This window comes from Sminthopsis crassicaudata, chromosome 5, assembly GCF_048593235.1.
Source record: "Sminthopsis crassicaudata isolate SCR6 chromosome 5, ASM4859323v1, whole genome shotgun sequence".
In the NCBI taxonomy this organism is placed as follows: Eukaryota; Metazoa; Chordata; class Mammalia; order Dasyuromorphia; family Dasyuridae; genus Sminthopsis; species Sminthopsis crassicaudata.
The window spans coordinates 61415567-61438786 of record NC_133621.1 but is presented as its reverse complement, the minus strand read 5'-3'; the positions used below and the strand labels follow the sequence as shown (position 1 = coordinate 61438786).

Genomic DNA, 23220 nt, shown 5'->3' with positions numbered 1-23220 from the left:
GAATTATAACAGAAGACGATATTCAAAAACTATGTACAAGCAAGATACATACAGGGTAAATGGAAAGAACCTCAGAGGAAAGGTATTAAGAGAAAGTGGAAAAGGCATCTTTTGAAAGGCAGGATTTCAGGTGAAACTTGAAGGACCCCAAGGTCAAGACTAGAAAGGCGAGTCAGACATGAGGGACAAGAATAAAAAGTCAGACACATAGTGGTCTAGATGTAAGTGTTCACCAACTTGGGGATGACTTGCAGAATTCCAGCCTTACATGGATTGTCCACAAACAAGACATTCCATCTCTCATTTCCAGGCCTTCTTTCTAATTGTCCCCTTATATCAGAAGCAGGTTCCCCCCTCTACTCTGACTGCTGACCACCCTGGCTTCCTTTAAGTACCAACTAAAAATCTCTCCTGAAGGAAGCCTTTCCCAACCCCAATTCCACTGCTAAGTATTATTATTATTTTGGCTGATACAATTCGGGTTAAGTGACTTGCCCAGGGTCACCCAGCTAGGAAGTGTTAAGTGTCTGAGGCCAGATTTGAATTCAGGTCCTCTGGACTTCAGAGCTGGTGCTCTATCCACTGTACAACCCAGCTGCCCCTAATTATTTTCTATTTATCCTATTCTATTTATTTCTATTTAAATAGCTTACTTTGTATATTTTTTTGTTGCCTGTTGTATCCATTAGACTGTAAGCTACTTGAGGGCAGGGACTGTTTTTTGCCTCTTTTTATATCCTTGATTCATAGCACAGTTCCTAGCACATAGAAAGCTCTTGATAAACATTGGTTGAATGAACCAACTAAATCTTAACTTCATTCCTTTTCCAAAGATTCATTTCCTTAATGGTGTTTTGGGGTTTTTTTTCATCAACTTCACATGTGCAAATCAACTTTAGTAATATGTCAGACCCCATTTATACGATCACTATCAGCCCCTCTGATACCCTTTGAGTGACCTGCAATTTTAATTTTTATGAGGTTGTTCCATGATTCATAGCTATATAGAATCACCAGGAAAATGTTGTGGTTAAAAAAAGATAGGCTTTGGGAGGTAGCAGCTTGAGATTCTTGAAGGAACTTTACAATTTCCCAAATGCAACATAGGGTATTATAATAATATATGAGAATGACGGAGAAAGTGATATTGAAAGCTTCAAAGGAAAAGCAAATGGATTTGGGGAAGACTATGCAGAAGATTATCAATTATTCTTATTTGATTGGGATTAAAAAATGCCCAAAAAATAGCTCACTAGAATCTTCTTTTCCATCCTGTGGAGTAAGGACACCCTCTGATAAGAGACCCATGATGGAGGTAGCATGGAAATATCTTGCTCAGGCTCATGGTGGCTTAGACCATATGGACTAACTTAGGTTCAAAGGATGGAAAAGTCAACTTTACAAATAAGAATAGATTAGCCTATGTGGGCCACTGTGGCTAAAAGAGCCAGTGGTGAGAACCAGCCAAGAATAGGAAAAGGCTTCTTCTCCTCCCCCACCTCCCCAAAAATGAAGGGAATTACTTAAAGTTTCCTGAAACCTGAAATTCAGGAGTTAAAAATGTGGGAAATTTAAATAGAAGAGAATCTTCCTTTTTTAGGTAGATAAAACAAGTCTCTTCCAGGCCATGGACCCTTGGGATCCCTCCCAACTCTGAAATGCTATGATGATAAATCTTACACTTATTATATGAAGTCACTAATACACCCCCTTTAAAAGGCTTCTAATAAAGTGGGTAAATATTTAGGAAGAAGAAATCTCTGTAGAGTGCAAGGCTTTTTTTCTCTTACAGTATGGAAAAGATGTTCACGTGGAAGTCTGTCTGAGTCATGGGTTTAAATAGGTCAGTGTTGTTGAAGAAATGGAGTCTTTAATGATCCAGATAAATGGCCTCTTTAGCTCACCATGGTAAAAACATTTTTCTTTATGTGTTTGCACTGTCTGCACAATGAGCTCCTGAGAATCATTTGTATCTTTTTAGGGGTGAGTTTAATTCCAGCACATTGCAAAACCAGTGCATCCTTTAAAACTAGAAAATCATGTTCGTGTTTAAGGGAAAGAAAGAAAAAAAACCAAAACCTCTGAAAATCAAGGATAAAACTCAGTGCATGAAAGCAATGCACAGATCTGGCTGCCTGAAAGCGTAGATGTGTGGGTTAAGAACAAAATGTCAGGTTTGGGTTTAGGTTGTTTTTTTTTTTGTTTTTGTTTTGTTTTTTTTTTAAATTAATTCAAGCAAGTTTATAATCCAGTGCCAGAATGAAGCTTCTAAATCTGCCAATTATTTTTGGCCCTAGTGTTAGTAACTGTTTCAATCATTCCTTTTCATTGTTTCTCTGACTAGGCTGAGAACTTGCCCAATAATAGGAACACCCCATAAACACTCAGAGACCTCAGCTCTTCAAGAACCAAGGCTGTCTTTTGTCTCTCTTTCTATCCCCAGCACTTAGCACATTGCCTGGTACATAGTAGATACTTAATAAATGCTTACTGACATGATTCTTACAACTCTTGAGTCTTATCAGAAACATAATATGAATCTATATTTTTCCATAATTTTTATATCTAAATATGATATATATACCATACATATTTAAAGTTATCCTTCATATTTATAAGCAATTACCAATGGTTATTGCTCTTTTTTTGTGTGTGTGACTAATAGCTACCAGAGTTTTCTCGCCATGTTTAAAATGGGTTGTTATAGACAGGGGTATACTGGAACAAGTTCAAACCGACTCTGGAGATCTGGTTGTTAAACTTTCAGTGTGAGCACTTACAGCTTGAGAAATTGGCAAATTCTGCAAACCAGGGCTTGACTTATTGTTTTATTGATTGTCTAGACTTTAGAAAGTGATGGATGAAATATTAATATTGCAGATTAAACTTTAAAAGTGTGTTTGTGTCCAGTCTCAAACACTATCTATGTGACTCTGAACAAGTCACTTAACTCTGAACCACAAAAGACAGACAGAGAGAGAACCGGAGAAAGAGAGACATTGATAGAGACAGAGACAGGGAGACAAAGAGACAGAGACAGAGAAATTAGGGAAGTATGTTTGAGTTTGGGGAAGGTTATAAAGGATTTAAGAGCGAGCACAGGTAACTAGGTGATGTTGTGGAGTGGTCAGAAGGATGTGAGTTCAAATTTGGACTCAGACACTTATTAGCCATGTGACTCTGGGCAAGTCACTTAATCCCAATTGCCTTCCGCATCCTCACAAAAAAAGTGTGTGCGTGTTTTTTTTCCTCCTGGACAGCCTCATTGTAAACAATTTTACACCAGCTGAGTGAGGTACAGCAGTGGTACATTAAATCAAGAAAAATCAAATGTAAGAAATTCTTCAAAATCTTCAAACATTTTTGAATAACCTATTTTTAGGAAACAATTATGATTTACATGTACTTACTTTGTAGTAAAAATTTTGAGTCTGGATCCTGAAATAGCAAGAAAAGAAAAAAATTCAGAGAGAATATTTTTGGTTCCCCAGAAAATTTTGCCTACAGCCAGCAGGCTGGCAATTTTACTAGGTTTTCTATGAGGAAATGAGCTAGGTGTGATGAGATGATATCTGAGATACAGTAAGCATAATGTTATCAGGTTGGGAGTGTGGGAAAAGGTACAGTAGGTTTTGAACAGAATTTCAAAAGGTAGTCCACTCAAAAATGAAAACAATGAGGAGCCTTGGAAGTGAACTTCAAAAATAACTGAAAATAGATGGTAGTTAAGCCTGAGGAGGGGGAAAATGTTAAGGTCAAGCAAAAAAAAATTACGAAGGGAATTACTAGCATTATTTACTGGAGGGAATGAATAAAAATGAAGACACATCACTTGCTAAATTATGACTTCATCTCACTGTGAAGCCCCTTGGTAAATGAAAGCTAATAGCTTCCATTTATATAGAATTTAACAATTTACATGCATCTTGTCATCTGATTTTCACAACTATGTAGGACAGGTAGAGTAAGTGTTACTGTGCCCATTTTGTAGATGAGACTCAGAAAGGTTAAGTCTCTTGTACAAATTCACATGCCAACTGAGTGGTAGATCCAAAACAAGAACCCACTTGTTCTGATTTCTGATCCAGTGCTCTTGTAATCTCATTCATGGATGGCTTTCCTTTTGATTTAATCAGAAAACTGGAAAGGACGGGGATAGGAAGGTTAGAAGGATCTAACCACCAGTTAGATCCTGGCAATTAACTGCAATGGTATATTATAATTCCATTTTAATTTGAGGGCAATGAACATATTTAACATGGAGTAACTACTAAAAAATTAAAGACTTGGAGGAAAGATAAAGATAATACCTTTTTCAATTTTTCCCACTACCAACAAAGATAATAAGTTATATCCTAATTTCCCATAATTTCACAATTAAATCTGGTCTCCTACATATCTGTGTGACTTTCTTCTCCAAGATGCTGAATCAATGATACTAAATTGAATTCTCTTCAATTTCAGTATCTCTTGAGATTTGGGGATTTTTATATCTGAATTTCTGATAAAACCAAAGGCATGATCTATATTACTTACATAGATTTATATCTTGGTTATTTTTCTAAATAGCAAAATGTCAATAGTCTTTTATTCTCCAAATGATTTCAGGATGAGAGCATCTGTTATTGGTCCATGATCTTTGGAAACTCATAAAGAATGGAAAATATATAGGCACTTAACAGAAATAGACAAGACCAAAAAAATTCCCAAGTGATCAAAAGATATGAAAACAAAAACAAAAATTTTTCTCAAGAGAATTGAAAACTCATACCATATGAAAGAATGCTCTGAATCAGTAATCAAGATCAGCAAATTGGCCAAGATGATAAAAGATGAAAGCAGTCAATGTTGGAGAGATTGTGGAAAGATAGACATATTAACAGTGTTGGTAAAGCAGCGAACTTGTCCAACCATCCTACTACCTATGGGTTGGGAAATGACTAAACAACTTATAATACATAAAGGCAATAGAAAATTACCATCCTGTAAGCAATAATAAGTATGATTTATATAAAGAACTTTGGGAAAATACATGTTAACTAATACAAATTGAAATAAGACTAGGAAAACAATATAGGAGGGTTCCAAAAATCTTAGTGCAGCTTTGAACTTTAATTTCAGAAATATAAATGCCACAAATTAACAAAAAAATTTTGTCATTTTAATTTTTAAAACATTGATATTTTATTAAAATTCAGTATAACCATAATTTTGTGCCATATATTGCTAGATGCTTTGTTTTGTTTTGTTTTGCAAACTTTGTGAAAACTTTCATTAGCTGCTGTTCCAGGATTTCGGATTCCATTTGTAATTCTAACCTTAAGATCATTTAAAGAATGATGTTTTCATACATATATTACCATTTTAATATGACCTTACAAGAAAAAGTCTGATGGAGATAGATCAGGTAACCAAGGAGTCCAAGACTTTTACTGATCCACTGCTCTGAGAAAGTGCCATAGGCTATTCATAATAAAAGGGTGCTCCATCTTGTTGAAAAATAATGTTATTTAATGATGTTAATTTAATTTCTACTATTTGAGAATGAAAGAAAATTTCAAGCATTAATGAGGGAGATTCACTATTGACCACACATTCTTTTAAAAATAAGTCATCAATAATATGAGATTTCCTAATGGCTCACCAAATATTCACTTTTGGGCAACTCATGTTGCCAGACCTACTAAGGCTTTCATCTGGCCCTAATGTTCCAATCTCAAAAATTAACTTTGCCCCTTAAGTGGAAAGTTGCTTCATCAGGCAACTTGTCAAGAACATTATTGAAATTTTCCATTTTTTACATCAGCAGACAGAAGTCTAATTTTGCAAAGTAAGGCTCTCTGTTGTATCTGAACAATTGTAACTTTGTAAATATACTTTTGGAAATTCAGAATTCTAAGCACAAAGGTTTTTGGAATGTTCTGAAAAGTCAGTCAATCCCAGAGTACCCTAATTTTGAGGGGATTCTTTTCAAATATCTTCCCAATTTCAGCCACAGTCTCTTCACTAGCTTAGCATCTCGTAGATCTAGTCTTGTTGTAAATTGAACAATTTGCTTAATTTTTAAAATCTAATTACTAATTAAATTTCTGGAGAGATTCTTCTTGTAATGGGAGGCAAATCTTCTTCTTACTGACATTGTGGACTTGAGTTCAACTACCCAGAGAATGTAATTGACTTTTTTCTTCCATGTTTGCTATTTTCAATCTGAGACACTAAGTCAAAAATTTTCATTTGTTATTCCAAATTCGCAAGACAAGAATTAAAAAATCTAAATTTTCAAATGATTTTTGCATGTTTATGTTATATATTTATGAAGATATTAAAACAATACTGTACTGTGACTTTTGGTGTACAGTGTGTGTATGTGTATTTATATATATATATGAATATAAATTTATATATATATAATGTATATGTGTGTAGTATATATAATTATTACAATGTCACAGGAAAGAAAGAAACACTAAAACAGTTGAAACTGAATGCTTTAAAATTATATTGAGCAAATCTGACTCCATAGAAGACTTAGAGAAAGTCATTTCCCTTGCTTCTTGACAGAAGTGGAAGGCTACACTCATCAGATATTTTCAATGTGTTGTTTAGTTTTTCTTTTCTTAATATTTCATAAGAGGTAATTGTTTTATGGAAAATATAGGAAATATAAAAACAAAATATATCAATTTTTTTAAAAAAGAAGCCAGACTGAGGGAGGTGCCATGATATTGGAGATAGTCAAATATTATCCTTCTTTTTTTTTTTTTTTTTTTTTTTTTTTTTAAATAAGGAAAAGTGTAGAATCTTCTGTGAACTTAACTTTGATTTTTGGCAAAAAACTATAGAACAAGGATTCCCAACTGGTGTCTATGCCCTTGTTTTTTGACTGATATTCTTTTTTTATTAATTTTATAATTAAAATATTTTTGACAGTACATATGCATAGGTAATTTTTTTTTACAACATTATCCCTTGTACTCCCTTCTGTTCCAAAATTTTCCCCTCCTTCCCTCCACCCCCTCCCCTAGATGGCAGGCATTCCCATACATATTAAATATCTTATAGTATATCCTAGGTACAATATATATGTGCAGAACCAAATTTTGTTGTTGTTGTTGCAAAGGAAGGATTGTATTCGGAAGGTAAAAATAATCTGGGAAGAAAAACAAAAAAAACAACAAAACAATGCTCACAGTTTACACTTATTGCCCAGTGAAAGTTCCTTTTCTGGATGTAGCTGATTCTGTCCATCATTGATCAATTGGAATTGGATTAGCTCTTCTCTATGTTCAAGATATCCACTTCCATCAGAATACATCCTCATACAGTGTCATTGTTGAAGTGTATAATGATCCCCTAGTTCTGCTCGTTTCACTTAGCATCAGTTGATGTAAGTCTCTCCAAGCCTCTTTGTATTCCTCCTCTTGGTCATTTCTTACAGAACAATAATATTCCATAACCTTCATATACCATAATTTACCCAACCATTCTCCAATTGATGGACATCCATTCATCTTCCAGTTTCTAGCCACAACAAAAAGAGCTGCCACAAACATTTTGGCACATACAGGACCCTTTCCCTTCTCTAGTAGTTCCTTGGGGTATAAGCCCAGTAGTAGTATGGCTGGGTCAAAGGATATGCACATTTTGATAACTTTTTGGGCATAATTCCAGATTGCTCTCCAGAATGGCTGGATTCTTTCACAACTCCACCAACAATGTATCAGTGTCCCAGTTTTCCCACATCCCCTCCAACATTCATCATTATTTGTTCCTGTCATCTTAGCCAATCTGACAGGTGTGTAGTGGTATCTCAGAGTTGTCTTAATTTGCATTTCTCTGATTAATAGTGATTTGGAACACTCTTTCATATGAGTGGAAATAGTTTTAATTTCATCATCTGAAAATTGTCTGTTCATATCCTTTGACCATTTATCAATTGGAGAATGGCTTGATTTCTTATAAATTAAAGTCAATTCTCTGTATATTTTGGATATGATATGCCCTTGTTTTTTAAAAAATATTTAATTATTTATATCTCAATGTAATCAGTTGTAATTTTTTTTTTATTTTATGCAGCTATGCAATATACTAGTATTCTGAGAAAGGGATTCTAGGTTTCAGTGTCAAAGATATTATATAGAAAAGGTTAAGAAGCCCTGCTTTCAAGCATACTATTAAGGGGATGGCTTATGAGACTTCAAAAAAGAAGTGGTGATCAAAAAGAGCTAGCATGGCTTCATCAAATACATGCTTAACTAAATATATGTTTGCTGAAGTGTCATGCCAACCTAACCTCCTTTCCTTTTTTGACAGGATTATCAGGTTGGCAGCTAAGAGGGATGCCATAGGCAAAGTTTAACTGAATTTAGCAGGACATTTGACAAATTTCTTGTTGAAGTTGTAAGCAAACTGGAAAGATGTGAACTAAATGATAACAGTTATTATTATTACTAATTGATAATATTTTCATAGTTCTTATAATGTGGATTTGTTTGATCCTCAGGTGCTATTATTATTGCCTTTTACAATTGAGGAAACTGAGGCAGACAGGTTAAGTGATCTTTGCCACATTTACACAATAAGTATTTTAAGCTGGATTTGAAATCAAGTTTTCCTAACTCCAGGTCCAATGTTTTATATAAGTTTATAAAATAGATATACAAATCAAATATTTATTGCTAAAAAGTCATAATTTTACAACCCCTACATTCAGTTATAAACCCCATATGTGGTCACAAACCACAGTTTAACAAGCTAGACCCTGGAGGATAAATGGTGACGGGTCATGATGTTCAGGTGTAGATTGGAGGAGGTAACTAGGTCATCCTTGAGGTCCCTTTTTTTTTTTTTTTTTTTTCCCTGAGGCTGGAGTTAAGTGACTTGCCCGGGGTCACGCAACTAGGAGGTATTAATTGTCTGAGGTCACATTTGAACTCAGGTCGTCCTGCATTCAGGGCTGGTGCTCTATTCACTGCACCACCTAGCTGCCCCCTTGAGGTCCCTTCTAATTCTGAGATTATATAAATCTATTTAGTTACAAGAGTATATGATAAAAAATAAGTAAATAAATAAAATAAAAAAGACTATATGATGACAAATCAAGTCCAATTAAGTCAACAAGAATTTATTAAGCACCTATGTATCAAGCAGTGGAAATAAAAGAAAAGTTCCTGCTGAGGGCCTGGGAAAACCATACTCCTATTCCAGATGAATTATTTCAGATTGGCAGGAATCCATGGAACTCCCAGAATGGCCATTGCTATAACTAGAGTAGCAGGGTCATAGACCCATTCACTTACCAGGATTTTCTGCTTTAGAGACAGAGGTAGAGCAAATTGTGGATTTTAAAATAGAACCAAAATGCTGGATAACGCTTCAGATTGTATTCTGAATAACTGTGTGTCACGTGTCTCTTTCAGAATGTACTCATTGTGGAGGTAAGCTGGCTTGTCCCCATCCAATTTTTGATAGTTGGCAGATTGCTACGGTGAGTTTTTAAATTAGTACTCAATGTCCCCATGTCCAAATAGCTTTTGGATTTCCATTGTGTACTAGCTGTTACAGGATGATGCAGATCTAATTACTGTCCTTAAATAGCTTAGAATCTTGCGTTTGCCTGGGAACCAGAAGACTTAGATGTTAGTCAGTCGATTTATTGATTGGCAGTCCTAGTTCCACAACTTCCCAAGTAGCCTTTATAAATCACTTACTCCTACTTATCCTCAGTTTTCTCATCAATTAACAGGGGAAATCATACCCCCTTACCTGCCTAACAGCATTTCTGTAGCACCAAACGAGGTAATGAATGTGAAAATGCATTGCAAATGATTACATGTCATACAAATGCAAGTTTCCTTTATCAGAAAATTGATTAGACAGCTGTGATGTGCTGCTATTAACCTAGTGTGTCAGAGGTAATGGACTCATACAGATTGAGACTTTTTGGATATTTTCAATTAGGAATTTGTTTTGTTTGACTGTACATGTTTGTAACAAGGGTGTGGTTTTTCTTGCCTTCTCAGTTGAGGGGAAGAATGAATGGGAGAAAATGCAGCTCTGAAAATAAAATCAAATTTAATTTAAAAGAAGAAAAAATTATTATGTGCAAAACAGGTTCCCCCCCCCCAAAAAAAAAAAGGATGTTTTGCTTTCAAGTCATGGGATTTAGAACTGGAGAGTACTTTAGAGATCATTTCTTCCAAGTTCCTAATTTTACAAATGAGAAAACTGAGAGCTAAAGAAGTTAAGTGATATACTTAAGGTCACACCAATAGCAAATGGGCCACTTTATCTTTTTTTTTTTTCTAAGGGTTTTGGCTTCCATAGATTTATTTGATCTTTACAGTGCTATGTAAGTTGTTCAGTCATTTTCAAACTTCTTGTGATCCCATTTGAGATTTGCTTGGCAAGGATACTGGAGTGGTTGGCCATTTCCTTTTCCAGTTCATTTTACAGATGAGGAAACTGAGGCAAACAGGGTGAAGTTATTGGCCCAGAATCACACAGCTAGTGTCTGAGGTCAGATTTGAATTTAGGAAGATGAGTCATCCTGACTTCAGACCTTGGGCTCTATCCACTGTGCCATCTAACTGCCCCAAGTGAGGTAGGTGAGTTCATCTCTATTTTACAGCTGAAGACATGTCTGTGTAATCTCAGAGACTTAGTGACAGGCAGGAGGCTATCTACAGTCGTCCTGATCTATATCTTGCCACTGGGTCCAGATGGCTCTGGAGGAGAGGGGGGAGGCTAGTGGTACTACACAGCCCTGCCCTACTTAAATCCAAGTTTCAAGTTAAAACATCACCTTCCTGATGTCAGAGTCGGACAAACAATAGCAACAGTCCCTATGTCTATACTTGTGGCCTCTCCATCACATCCTCAGTCCTTTAAGACTCAGTTTCAACAGTTCCAGAAGAGCCATTTGTCCATTAGGCAAGTGATGGAAGTTTGCACACTTACCCAGAAAGGAAGAGCAGGATCATTAATCTGATTTGCAAACTTGTTTGGGGGTTATTTATTTGTTTGCCATTTTTGTTTTTATAAGAAGATTCTATCCTATATATTTTACTTTATGCATTTTAAAATATTATTCTGTAAAAAGATGCATAGGCTTTACCAGATTGACTATCAAAAATAGTCCATGACATCAAATTTCAATTAAGAACCTTTGTCTAGAATAAACATAGGCAGAAATTTTCAATTAATCAAATATAGTTCTCAAACAAATTTTGTTGACAGAATATTCTAAAGTATTGATCTGTCACATGTATATTAATCTGTTTTTCAGCAAAATTTAGGAAGTATCCTTCCATTCAAGAAATTTGCTCAACTATGTTGCTGGGATATAAATCTTTTGTTTCACCAATCAGCAACTGAGAGTTCAAAAGCTTAGGTTTTTGTTTTGATTCTTTGAAATTTCTGTGGCCTCTTTTGCTGTAATTGTGCCTCAGTCATCAGTGATGAAGCCTTGTCTAGTGCAGTTGTGTCCCCTCCACCCCCACCCCTCAGTTCACTCCTTGTCACCAGCTGCTTTCCAGATCTTTCACTTCTTTAGTCACAGACTCCCTCCCTAAACGGGACTAAGAAGGGGGGAGGTATTTATATTTTAAGGGTATTCAGATGTAAAGACTATGTCCATGAAAATTCATGTGCCTTGTATTGTGTCCTATAACCTCCAGGCCAAATTTAGCCCTTGAAAGTGAACTCACAGCTCCAGTTCTAATCAGAGAGAAACCACACATGCATATCCAAAGATTGAATTTAGCCCTTCCAGCAAACAGCCAAAGGCTTCAAAGAGTAGCTTCATCAACTCTCAGCTCCCCTGGAGAAGTGAAAGCCTAGAAATACGCCATCCAGCCATCCCCACCCTCTCCCTCGCTGGATAATAGTCTTAATCATGGACATTGTTATTGGGGAAGATTGATGTTGAATATATCTATGTCTTTTTTACAAAGGATATTGTTGGAACTGGGAGGACCATGAAATCTCTGCTTGGCAAAATAGAAAAATACAAGCCCAATATGATTAAGGTAGTGAGGTAAGTTGAAATTCAGTCAAATTTTATTCTTTTTCATTTAAAAAAAGTAAACCACGGTCCTTTTGCAAAATATGGATGCTTTACCCATGATCCTTATTTCAGGAAGACTTGTGATTGGCCGTAATGTTAAAATAATAATAATAATAAAGCCTAATCCTCTTGGCTCCTAGGCTAAGGATGAGGTGAGGGAAGGGAAAGCTTTATTCTGTGCCTTCTGGAGCCCTCCTTGACCCACCCCTCACTCTTTAGCCCTTTTTATAGAAGTAGCTTAGATGAGCCCTAAAGATGATACCCTACCCCCTTCCTTTACCAGAGAGACTGTTGTCATGTTGCAAGCACTAAAAAGAATGAAAACAGGATTCAGTGACTCCAAGAAAACCATGGTAATTTTGTAAGTTCTCAGCTATGAAATAGCAGCAAATGCATCTTAAAAAATTTCAAAAAGTACTGGCCCTCCAAAGAGATGTGATTTCAGCCATTCCTAACATGTTACTTCTTTTTAATGGTAGTTTGCTGGTGAAAAGAACCCTGAGAAGTGACGGCTTTCGACCTGACTGTAAGTACTCTTCTGGAGAATCTTTTGACTACAGTTGATGATATTCTCTGTTCATGTTCCCCCAGAAGGCAATGTAGGACTGGTAGAACTACGGAATCCCAGTGATGGCTCCAACTGCCTAGCAGGAGGATGTGCTCACAACCTGAGGATGGGGAATCCTTTAAGCAGCAGATCCCAATTTGTGTACTTCTGTCTTTGTGGATATTGTTGAACTTGGTTATTTATCATTATTCTTGGTTTTATATCGTGACTTTGTTCCAAGAAGGTCATGTGATAATAACTCATATGATTACCACAGCACATTCCTTCCAAGAGCTTCATTCAGGTGGGATGGTGGGATGCTGCCTGTTGGAACAATACAGACTAGAGCCCCATCCACATGTCTCCATTGATCACCCGTAAGGGGAAAAGTGTACATGTGGGAAGGTTTTTTCAAATTCAGAAACTATCACAATTCAAAATTACTATTGGTAAAGTATTATTTGATTGTATTTTGACAAAATTTGGGAAGAGAACTCCTTCAGATTGAGCATTTGGCCAACTTTTTTTTTTAAATTACATAAAATCAGGAAGAGGGAAAAAGCAAACCAGAAAGCATCCTCACAAGCCTTAGCTCTCAGAACATGCTATCCAAGAGATACAACTTTAATTCTTCCACAAATTACAGACAGAGCAGAAGCCTGAGAAAATAAACCTACAGTCCAATGATTTATTGTATTATCTGTAAAAGTGACCTTTTTTCCCCTCGGTTGTATGGTATCTGGAATGTTATATAATGCAAAATGGCCATGACTTGATTTTCACAAGTTATGCTTGCTGAGAAGTCCCTGAAATAATTTGGCTGAGGTTTTGGTCAGCAAGCTGAATAAACATCAGAGCAAGGGAAGTACGGTATGGATGGGGAACTTGCCAGTGACATCAAGTCACTTTAGACCTTTAGACCAAAAGCAATTTTTTCCAAGACGAAAACATTTTCTTCTTTACATGCTATTAAAAATAACAAGGGTTTCTGAAAAGTACGATCACATAGCATTCTAATTCAGTAAACATTGATTAAGAGCACACTGCACAGATTGCTGAGCCTGATTCCAACTATCCATCACAGTGCTTAGCATTCAGGTGATATTAATAAATGCTTGTTGGTTGATTGATTGAGACAAAGATCAATAAGACCTGTACTTTACTGACCAATAGGAGACATAAGGTATGTACACTTGTGCTTTTAGTATAAACTTAGTATAATATATATATATATATTTATTATATTTAAATATAATAAATATACAATATACTAAATTTATTTATGTTTATAAATATATAAATGTTATCTATAATATAAATATAACATTTATATGTTTATAAACATAAATAAAATAGTGTGAAATAAATTGTGATGAATAAAAGTGCAAATAAGTGAATATGAGAGATCTGAAATCGAGGTGAGGGAGATAGTGGATCAGTGGAAGCTTCCTGAAAGAGGTGACTTTTGAGCTGAGCCTTGAAGGATAAGTAAGGTTTCAGCAGGCCGAGATGAGGGATTAGGGCATTCAATGTGGCTGGTGCAGTTTGACCTATGGCATGAACATGGGAGGAGACAGAATGTTGTGGAATGATAGAGAGCCTTGTTTGGCTACAGTTTGGGATGCAACATGGAAAAATGGCACAATGAAAAGTTGTGATTGCCGGATTACTAGATCGTCACCTTAAGGTGGATGGCCTTCAAAGCTGGCCTGAGGATTGGGCCTTTTTTTGGTAGGTCATTTGATAGTATTTATATTGCACTTGAGGCCCTATTTTTATCATTATTTCATACATGAGGAAACTAAAAACAAGTTACTTGCCCAAGGTCACACACTCTAATATGTCTGAGCTGTAATTTGAATTTAGGTCTTTCTGACTCCCAGACCACCACCCTATCCGCTGTAATCCCATTAAGCAGCCAACTGAGAGTCACCACTGGTTCCAGCAGTGGTCAGATGTGCTCAGACCTGTAAGATGGCTCACGTTTATCCTTATGTATTCCTTCTCCTAGGTTGCATTGCAGAGTTGCATGCTTATTAGGGTCAGTAGGAATGACGGAGGCCATGGGAATTCATTTTCAGGCAAGACTACGGACATTTGACCTTCTCAGAAGGAGATTCTGCAACCTAGACTGGAGTGACCCAATCGGGTGTCAAATAGCCTTCCTAGTCAGGAAATTCTTCCTATTCTTTACCTAAAATCTCTCCTGCTGCAGTTGAAGCTAGTTTCCTCTCCATCTGCCCTTTGGAGAGATAATGCACTAATTATTGTCCTGACTATTAACCTCTTGCCTACTTGCAGACCCTTACAAACCCCATGCTCAGAACTCTCTTCTTCAGGCTGAATCCTCCCATTTCCTTTGACCTTGCTCCATCAGAGTTGTTTTGCAGCTCTTTCCCCCACCTGGGTGGCTCTCCCCTGAATCTGTCCAAGTACAATGGCAGGATTATCTCACAGTTCCTGCATTCCAGCCTTTTCTTGATGCATGCAGTATTCCAAGAATAATGGCTGCCATTTGTAGAGCTCATCAGAGTTTCGCTCTGAGATTATTTAATTTGATCATGCTTGCTTTTTTTCACATTACATAAGAAAATTCACATTCAGCTTGTATTCACAAAGGTGTTTGGCTCTTTCTCGAATCTGTTCAGAGAAATTTTTCAATATGATTTTGCTTGCAAAATATACCATGTCACCCAAGTTCCTATTGAACCGCATCCAGGCTTGTGTATTCCTTATCACTTCACTAGCTTGCTTCTGGCCAAATGAATAAATGGACACAGAATGAATTCACAAAGTCCCTTAGTTCATAGATTTGTGCTTATCTAATTTTTTTTCCCCCTACTAAGATGCTGGATTTGAGATTCCAGATTTATTTGTGGTGGGCTATGCCTTAGACTACAATGAATACTTCAGAGATCTCAATGTAAGTCTTTTATTGCTCATAGTTTGTTTCCTAACCTACTGAAAATGTTTAGATTCAGTTCCATTTATCAGAAATGTCTTGAAAAGTATTACAAATATGAGAGGTACTAGTGGTCAACCTTAGAGCCAGGGAAATTTGTGTTCAAGTGCTATTTTGCCATATATTAACTTTTAACTATGGGTAAATCATATGGATAAGTCCCCAGAAAACAACAACAACAATAATAATTCAACAAATATTTTTGTTAAATATCTGCTATTTGTCATGCACTGTACTAGACAGAGATAGAAAAAACAAAAATGAAATTTTAACAATAATAATAAATTCGATGATGATGATGATATTTGTTCTACTATATAGTGCCTTAGATTTTCAAAGTACATACATAATTGCATTTGGCCATTGCAACATTTTTTGGGAAGCAGATGCTATTATTTTCACTATTTTGTAGTTGAAGAAACTAAGGTTTAAAAGTTAAATGACTTGCCTGTGAACATTCCAGTAGTAATTATTAGAGGCAGGATTTTGAACCCAAGTTTTTTCAAATCTGAATTCACCACATTTTCCATGTCACCATACTGTCTCCAAGACTATAAAATTGCAGGGGAATTATTAAAATGTATCAGTAAACATAATTTCCACACTGGAAATTAACCAATGAAATCACAGGTCCATATTTTTAAAAATGATTTAAAATTCAACAAATATATTTTGTCATCATATTCCCCCTTGCCTAACAATGTATCTGACATAAACTAAGTAATAAATATTAATTGACTGACTTTTTTTTTCCCTAAAAAGCTTTAAAAACTTGTCAGATATTTTGTTGAATTAATGAAAAGCAATATGGCATCATGAATGGAAAACTGATCAGTGTCTGGAAGACCTACATATTGGCTGAGTGATTTGGCAAACAAGTCACATGCTTTCAGTGGCCTAGATAACTAAATCTATATGCTTTAGAGAGGATGTTGGTTTACATTGGTAGAGGGATTTCTCTTACTTGATATTCCCTATATTAATTATATCTTAATATATTATTATTATATTGTTATTCCATGTAATATATTATGTAATAATATTATTTTTATATTATTAATCAATGTTATTTAAAGATAATGTTATATTCATCATATTAATAAAAATCATAAACCTAGAAAAAATACTAGAAATGTAGGTATACAGAAATCATTATTATCTTTATTTGACAGCTGGGCAAATAGTCACCCTGAGGTAAACTAGGGATTGGTGTATTTTCTCTCTTTCCTTCTAGTCATATCCCACTGCCCCCTGGTTTGTCCTAACAACCAAGTTTCTTCAGCTCCTGTCAATGATGGCCATAACATGGTATTTCCCTCCTGCCCTTGAGGCACATGCTCTCCACATGAGAAGGGCTGGACAAGAGTCCACGCTACGCTCAACATCATGATTTCCTGTCAGGTGGGATTTCAGGAAGAGTAGATGTCATAAATGTCACAGAGTGATACATTCCATCTCCATCAGGACCTTTCAGTATTCTGTTGTCAGAGATCAGGATCAACCAGAAATCAAAGCTGGAAGAGCAGAAAACATTAATCACTTGGCAATTGAGTGGTTCATATGTGCAGATTTTGCACATATTTTTTAAAAATGATGAATATTGATTATGTTTGCCGCCTCTGTTATTTATGAAAAAAGTTTAACTGTGCTTCTCTATTGACTGTGTGCCTAATTTATCTTAAAATATTTCAGCATATATGCGTGATCAGTGAACAAGGCAAAGGGAAATACCGAGTCTAAAGAAGTACGTTCTCCCTACCTGAAAATTTGTGAATTTCCTCAGTTCCCTAATTATCTTTGCCTTTGACTACAATCAAGAAGCCAGTTTGTATGTTTGTGAAAGTCAGCTCTGCAAGCATCTTCATGGATTAGGACATTAAAAAGTGGTTTCATCTGAAAGCATTCTTTTCAGGGCTCCTGACATCTTCATCATGAAATACACAGCTTGCCTTTTTCTTGATTTGTTCCAAATCAAACACTCCACCTGGTGACTCATGACTTCTGTCTACCTTCATACTCCCATGCTACACCTTTTTTGGTCTGGAGAGTCCTTTGCACTCACTCCTTTTCCCTGAAATTCCCCATCCCCCTTCTCATTCCTCAATTGTTTATTTTTGGTCTATGTTATTTTTTGCCTAATAATTACTTGACTTTTTTTCTTCCTTTTGGTCACAAACTGAGAGATGAATCGTTTTGTCTGAGATCTGAGCCCACACAACTGGGATGCACACATGCTCCTGTGCCCAAAAGGAAGGGAGGGGGGAAGGCAGTTTAATATATATTTATGTGTTTGCACATTTCTGACAGCCCATTATCATTCGCTTTGTCAAAACCTTTCAGAACCTCAGGGTATGCTGAATCTTAATGACACTATGAAATGAGCCTTTACATGGTACTCTTGATTTGAGCTTCCAGGACGTGACTGTGACATGTTGAGTATGCACAGACGTGCTCAACTGTGTTTAATACACTGAATTTTAATTAGAAAAAAACACAATGCAGGGAAGGCTTTCATTTTTAAGCTAGGTCCCTTGATTTGAGTGGTCCCTGAGCAAATGACTGGATCTAGAGTAAGGAGGACAGCTCCTTTCACATGTATATTTCCATGCTTGGAGCTAATCTAGTAGAAGTCTGTGCTTATGTTGAAATTATTCCAATGCTACTTTCAATTTTCCTCTCTTTTATGTCTGAGGGTGTTTCCCTGGTCCCTCCCCCCCACACACACACACACACTGTCATAAAATAAAAGAAATTCTCTTGTGCAAACGGTACAACAAGCAAGGGATCACAGAGGCGAGCTGACTTCATAACTTCTGCCATTTTTACAAGATCTTTTCCTAATTTACAAGGGAATTTAATGGAAAATAAGCTTTGGAGTGCCAATAGGTCTCACCCTGCTCTCCTTCACTTCCTGAAAGAAGCTGTCTCAGCACAAATAACTGAGTAGCCTTTGCTTTGTTCAGAACCCTATGGGGCATATTATTGTTAAGCTCCAGCTTCTTTTAAACTAATAAAGAATAAGAAAACTTGTTAAATTTCTTAACTGTTTATGATTTTTCCCATTTCTATGTTATTGTTTTCATATTTAATAGATACATCCTTATATATACACATACATTTTATATTAAACAGAAATATATTCTAGACTTTATATTTTATATATTTATTTTATATTCATATCACATTTATTTTTTCATATAAATATAATAATACACATAATAATATATTTTATATAATATATAAATATTTTATATGTGTATATACACATTTCCAGTCTTTTAAAAAAATATATGTTTGAGCTAGTGACTTAAGTATATTTCAGCATATATCCACTCTATGGCTTTATTTTTATTTTATTTTATTTTTCAACCTGGACAAGTTCCAATATATGCAATAACCTAAGCTTTACTGCAGAATACATTCTCCTCCTTCCTGGCCCTCCCTGCTGCTTAAGTTTGTTTATAAGAACATGGAATTTAGGTTGTAAAGAAGATTTTTTTTTTTTTTCTGTGTATCCTTGTTCCAGTCACAGAAGAAAACAAACCACACCCAAGGATCCCAGGGGGAGAAATCTGCAATGGGAATTCCTCCCCATCCTGCTCTCCAGAAGTATTTGTGTCTCAGTTGTGGATTGATGGTGACCGAGCTCATTTGGCCAATTTAATGGAATATCAGTAGTAGGTGTAAAATGAGACAGCTGTGTCAAAATAAATAGAATAAGTGTAATTATCTGTAATGATGCCTCTTCATCAGCTGCCACGAGAGGACATAGAAGCACATTTCCCTTTTTCACTATTGCTTTTATTCATGGACACATCCATACAGTATGCATTACAAAGACTTTATTTTTATAAAGTACTTTTAAATTATTCAATATTAATAAAATCAAGGGGTCTGGAGTTTAATTAGAATTTTAAAGTTTTAGTCAGTTTGACAAAATTAATAGGTTGAGTATTTTGGCTTGTAGTTATAAACATGGGCAAAAAGTAAAGGATTTTATTTATACATTTATATTTTTATTACACATATATAATATATATGTTACATACATGCATATGTGGATAAATACATATGTAATTATACAAATTCAACCATTCCTTAAAATCTCCATCAATAGTCTGACAAAATTCTGGGAAGCAGAAGATAGAGGGCTAAGCCTGGGAAGACCTGAATTTTAATCCAGATTCAGATACTTACTGTGTGACTCTAGACAGGTCACCTGACCTGACTCAGTTTCCTTATCTGCAAAATGGGAACAATAATAACACCTTCCCTGAAGGATTTTTGTAAGGATCAATCCTGGCACTTAGTAAATACTGTATAAATGCTTATTTCCCTTCCCTGGCAGATAGTGGACCAGCCCTAAAATGAGAAAGACCCGAGTTCCAGGGCTGTTTGTGACAAGTGCTGTGTAATCAGGGCTGCTAGGTGGTGCCATAGTCACAGAGCCCCAGGCGATATCCAGCCTCCCCAGAGGTAGATTCACCGCTTTTTAACTCTCTTCCTGAATTCAGGGCTGGTGCTCTATCCACTGCACCACCTAGCTGCCCCTTTTTTAACTCTTTTCAAGCTCTTTAGGGCAGGGACTGGCTTCGTGGATTTTATTTCCCCACTCAGGATTTAACACATGCTGCGTCCAACTTTTTGTGATCCCATAGGGGTCTTCTTGGCAAAGATACTGGAGAGATTTGCCATTTCCTTCTCCAGCTCATTTGACAGATGAGGAAACTGAGGCAGACAGGGTGAAGTGACTTGTTCAGTGTCTGAGGCTGGATTTGAACTCGGGAAGATGAGTCTCCCTGACTCCAGTCTCAGTGCTCTATGCACTATAGTGCCGCCTAGCTGCCTGCAATAAAACACAAAAAAATATTAATGCAGTTTTCTAAGTCACAATACGTTGCCCCTGGGGATTACTGTCCATTTCTATTTGAGTTTAACTCCATTTGTCTAAAACACTGAAAGTTTAGTGACATTTTTGAGTCACATGGCCAATATGGATCAGAAGCAGAGCATGACTCCAGGTTTTTCTGGCTGTAAGGCCAGCTCTGATAGATACATAGATACATAGATACATAGATACATAGATACATAGATAGATAGATAGATAGATAGATAGATAGATAGATAGATAGATGATAGATAGATAGATGGAGAGATAGATAGATAGATGGAGAGATAGATAGATAGATGGAAAGATAGATAGATAGATAGATAGATAGATAGATAGATAGATAGATAGATAGATAGATGATAGATAGAGTAATTAAATAGATGAATAAATAAATAAGTAAACCAGAAAAGGTTAAGTACCTTGATTCACAGTACACTTTTTCATTCACACTGGCAAAAATTAATGTTGATGATAAGCATTTCAATATCAATGGAAATGCCCAACATTTGGAGAGTATCAAAATTCAATGAACATTATTATGATATAGCATATTCTTCCATTGAGCAGCATGGGAGTACAGTAGGTAGAGGAACAGCCTTGTAGTCATAAGGACCTGAACTCAAATGTGATCTCAAGCACTTACTATGTGACTCTAGGCAAGTCACTTTACCTTGTTTGCTTCCATGTTGTCATCTGTAAACTGAATTAGAGAAGGAAACGGCAAACCACTGCAGCATCTCTGCCAAGAAAATCCTAGATAGGGTCATGACAGATTGGCTAAAACTGAAATGATTCTTTCACTGGTGGAAAAGCACATTAGATTTGGAGTTACATGACTGGTAATAGAATTCTGGCTCTGCTACTTCTGGTTTATGTGACACTAGATGAGTAACTTCATGTCTATCACCCCCAGTTTGCCCATCTATAAACTGAGAAGATTGGGTCTATTACGTGTAAAATGCTTCTAGGAGATTTATTTAAACTCATTCAAATGATATGATAGGATGGACCACATGTTGTCCTCTGACACAGAATTACAAGTCATCAAAACCTGACTGATATAATATAGTCTGTCTACAAAGCAAGAATTACTTTTATAGGATATGGTTTCTAAGACACTGAAAACATGGCCTTTAGAGATTGGACTCTGCCAGAAATCAACCAGGTTTACCTGTGAGATAGTCTGGATATTTCCGGAGTGACAGAGTTGTCCTCCGCCCATTAGAAAGTCTAAATATTTCTTCCTATGAAATGTTCTTTCTAAAAATAGCCCAATTAAGTAGCCAGTCCCTGAATTTCAAACTCTAAATCACACTCTTCCTTCAGTTATCTGGGTAATGCTGGCAAAAATTGGATTTGTTTTTCACCTTAATTACCTGAATCTCGGGAAGTATTTTTGAACCCTGGGGTCATAAAAGTAGTATGTGGTTGGTATATAATCACCATTTTATAAGTTTCTGCACATCTCATTAATGATCTGATTATGAAGTGATACTACACAAAGTATGCACATACCTATTTAATTACGTATATACTATTATGTTTAAGTAGTTAAGCAAACGTGTGTATTTAGAATATTTTACCAAGATGAATTCTAGTAGAAGATGCAGATAGAGGCCTTTTTTTTGGATGGAAAAACTGAAGTGTTAAATTGGGTTGTCCAAAGCTAAGGAGCTAATAAGAATGGGACTCTTTTTCATTTGTTTAAGGAAAAGAGTAAAATCCTAGACTTTTGAAAAAGAATCTTAGGTGTTACTTGATTGATCATTTACCTAGTCTGCTTATAACTGACTCTCTGAGAAGTATTCATCCAGCCTGCTCTTGGAGAACTCTGGTGATAGGGCACTCACTGTCTCCTGGGGCAAGACATTTCACTATTGGACAGTTACATCAAGGAAATATCTGCCTTTCTAACTTCCCCCATTTCTAGTTCTGTCCTCCGGGGCCAAGCAGAATAATGCTAACCCTTCTTTCAGATATGTGAAGACAGCTACCATGTTCCCAGAAATTGTTCTCTTTTCCAAGCTAAGAATGACCAGTTCATTCACTTAATGCAAGTGTGGTATGGCTTAGAGTTCTCTCATCATGCTGTTTAATTTACTACAATGGTAATCCAGTTTAACAATCTTTCCTAAAACATGAAGAACTGAGCACAATACTCTAGATATAATCTGACATGAGCAAAGAAGAAATATAACTTCTATTTTTCTCTTTCTATGAATGCAGCTTAAATAATCTTGCCTGTAGATCCTTTTCATATGAACAGCTGCCTATATTATTATATATTATTATCCTATATTATATTATAAATCCACGTCATCCTATCTTATATTGTAAATCCATCCTATATTATAAATCCAAGTCATCAAACATTGCATTTCAGCTGAAGAAATTTGATCCGTTTTTCTAACTAATTTTTTTTATCTGATTCTGTTATCCCTTGTTAACACAGCTCCCTTTCCCAGTTTTTGGGTTATCTGCAAATTTGACAAGTAATTCTCCTTCCAAGTCATTAAGAAAATTTTTTTGGCAACAGGACCAAGGACAGAGCCCTATAGTGCTCCTCCAGAGACATGCTTTCAGCTTGCCATATAGCTTCAACCTGTCTCTAAATCTATCAAGTCCACTATTTTGCATAATCTAGGCATACTTTTCTATCTCCATGTCCTTGTTCTTACTGAATCTTCTACACATACAAGCACGCAACCTTGGAATGATCTCTTTATATATCTCTGAATCTCTACTCATCAAAA

The 23220-nt window shown here is 35.9% G+C and overlaps 1 protein-coding gene across 3 annotated transcripts in view; it reads left to right on the top strand.

Annotated features, from left to right (window-relative positions):
• PRTFDC1 (phosphoribosyl transferase domain containing 1) overlaps positions 1 to 19302 on the top strand; it is a 97240-nt gene extending 77938 nt beyond the window's left edge. Inside the window, exons 5-10 of one of the 3 annotated variants that reach the window (XM_074266953.1) lie at positions 9420 to 9437; positions 11955 to 12037; positions 12351 to 12428; positions 12547 to 12593; positions 15461 to 15537; positions 19103 to 19302. In XM_074266953.1, coding sequence (XP_074123054.1) covers positions 9420 to 9437; positions 11955 to 12037; positions 12351 to 12428; positions 12547 to 12593; positions 15461 to 15537; positions 19103 to 19240 — 441 coding nt within the window. In that variant the 3' untranslated portion in view covers positions 19241 to 19302. Of the gene's footprint in view, positions 1 to 9419; positions 9438 to 11954; positions 12038 to 12350; positions 12429 to 12546; positions 12594 to 15460; positions 15538 to 17268; positions 18616 to 19102 lie in introns of those variants that run through there. The other 2 variants (XM_074266954.1, XM_074266955.1) reach the window with 2 other exon arrangements.
• Positions 19303 to 23220: the final 3918 nt, after the last annotated feature.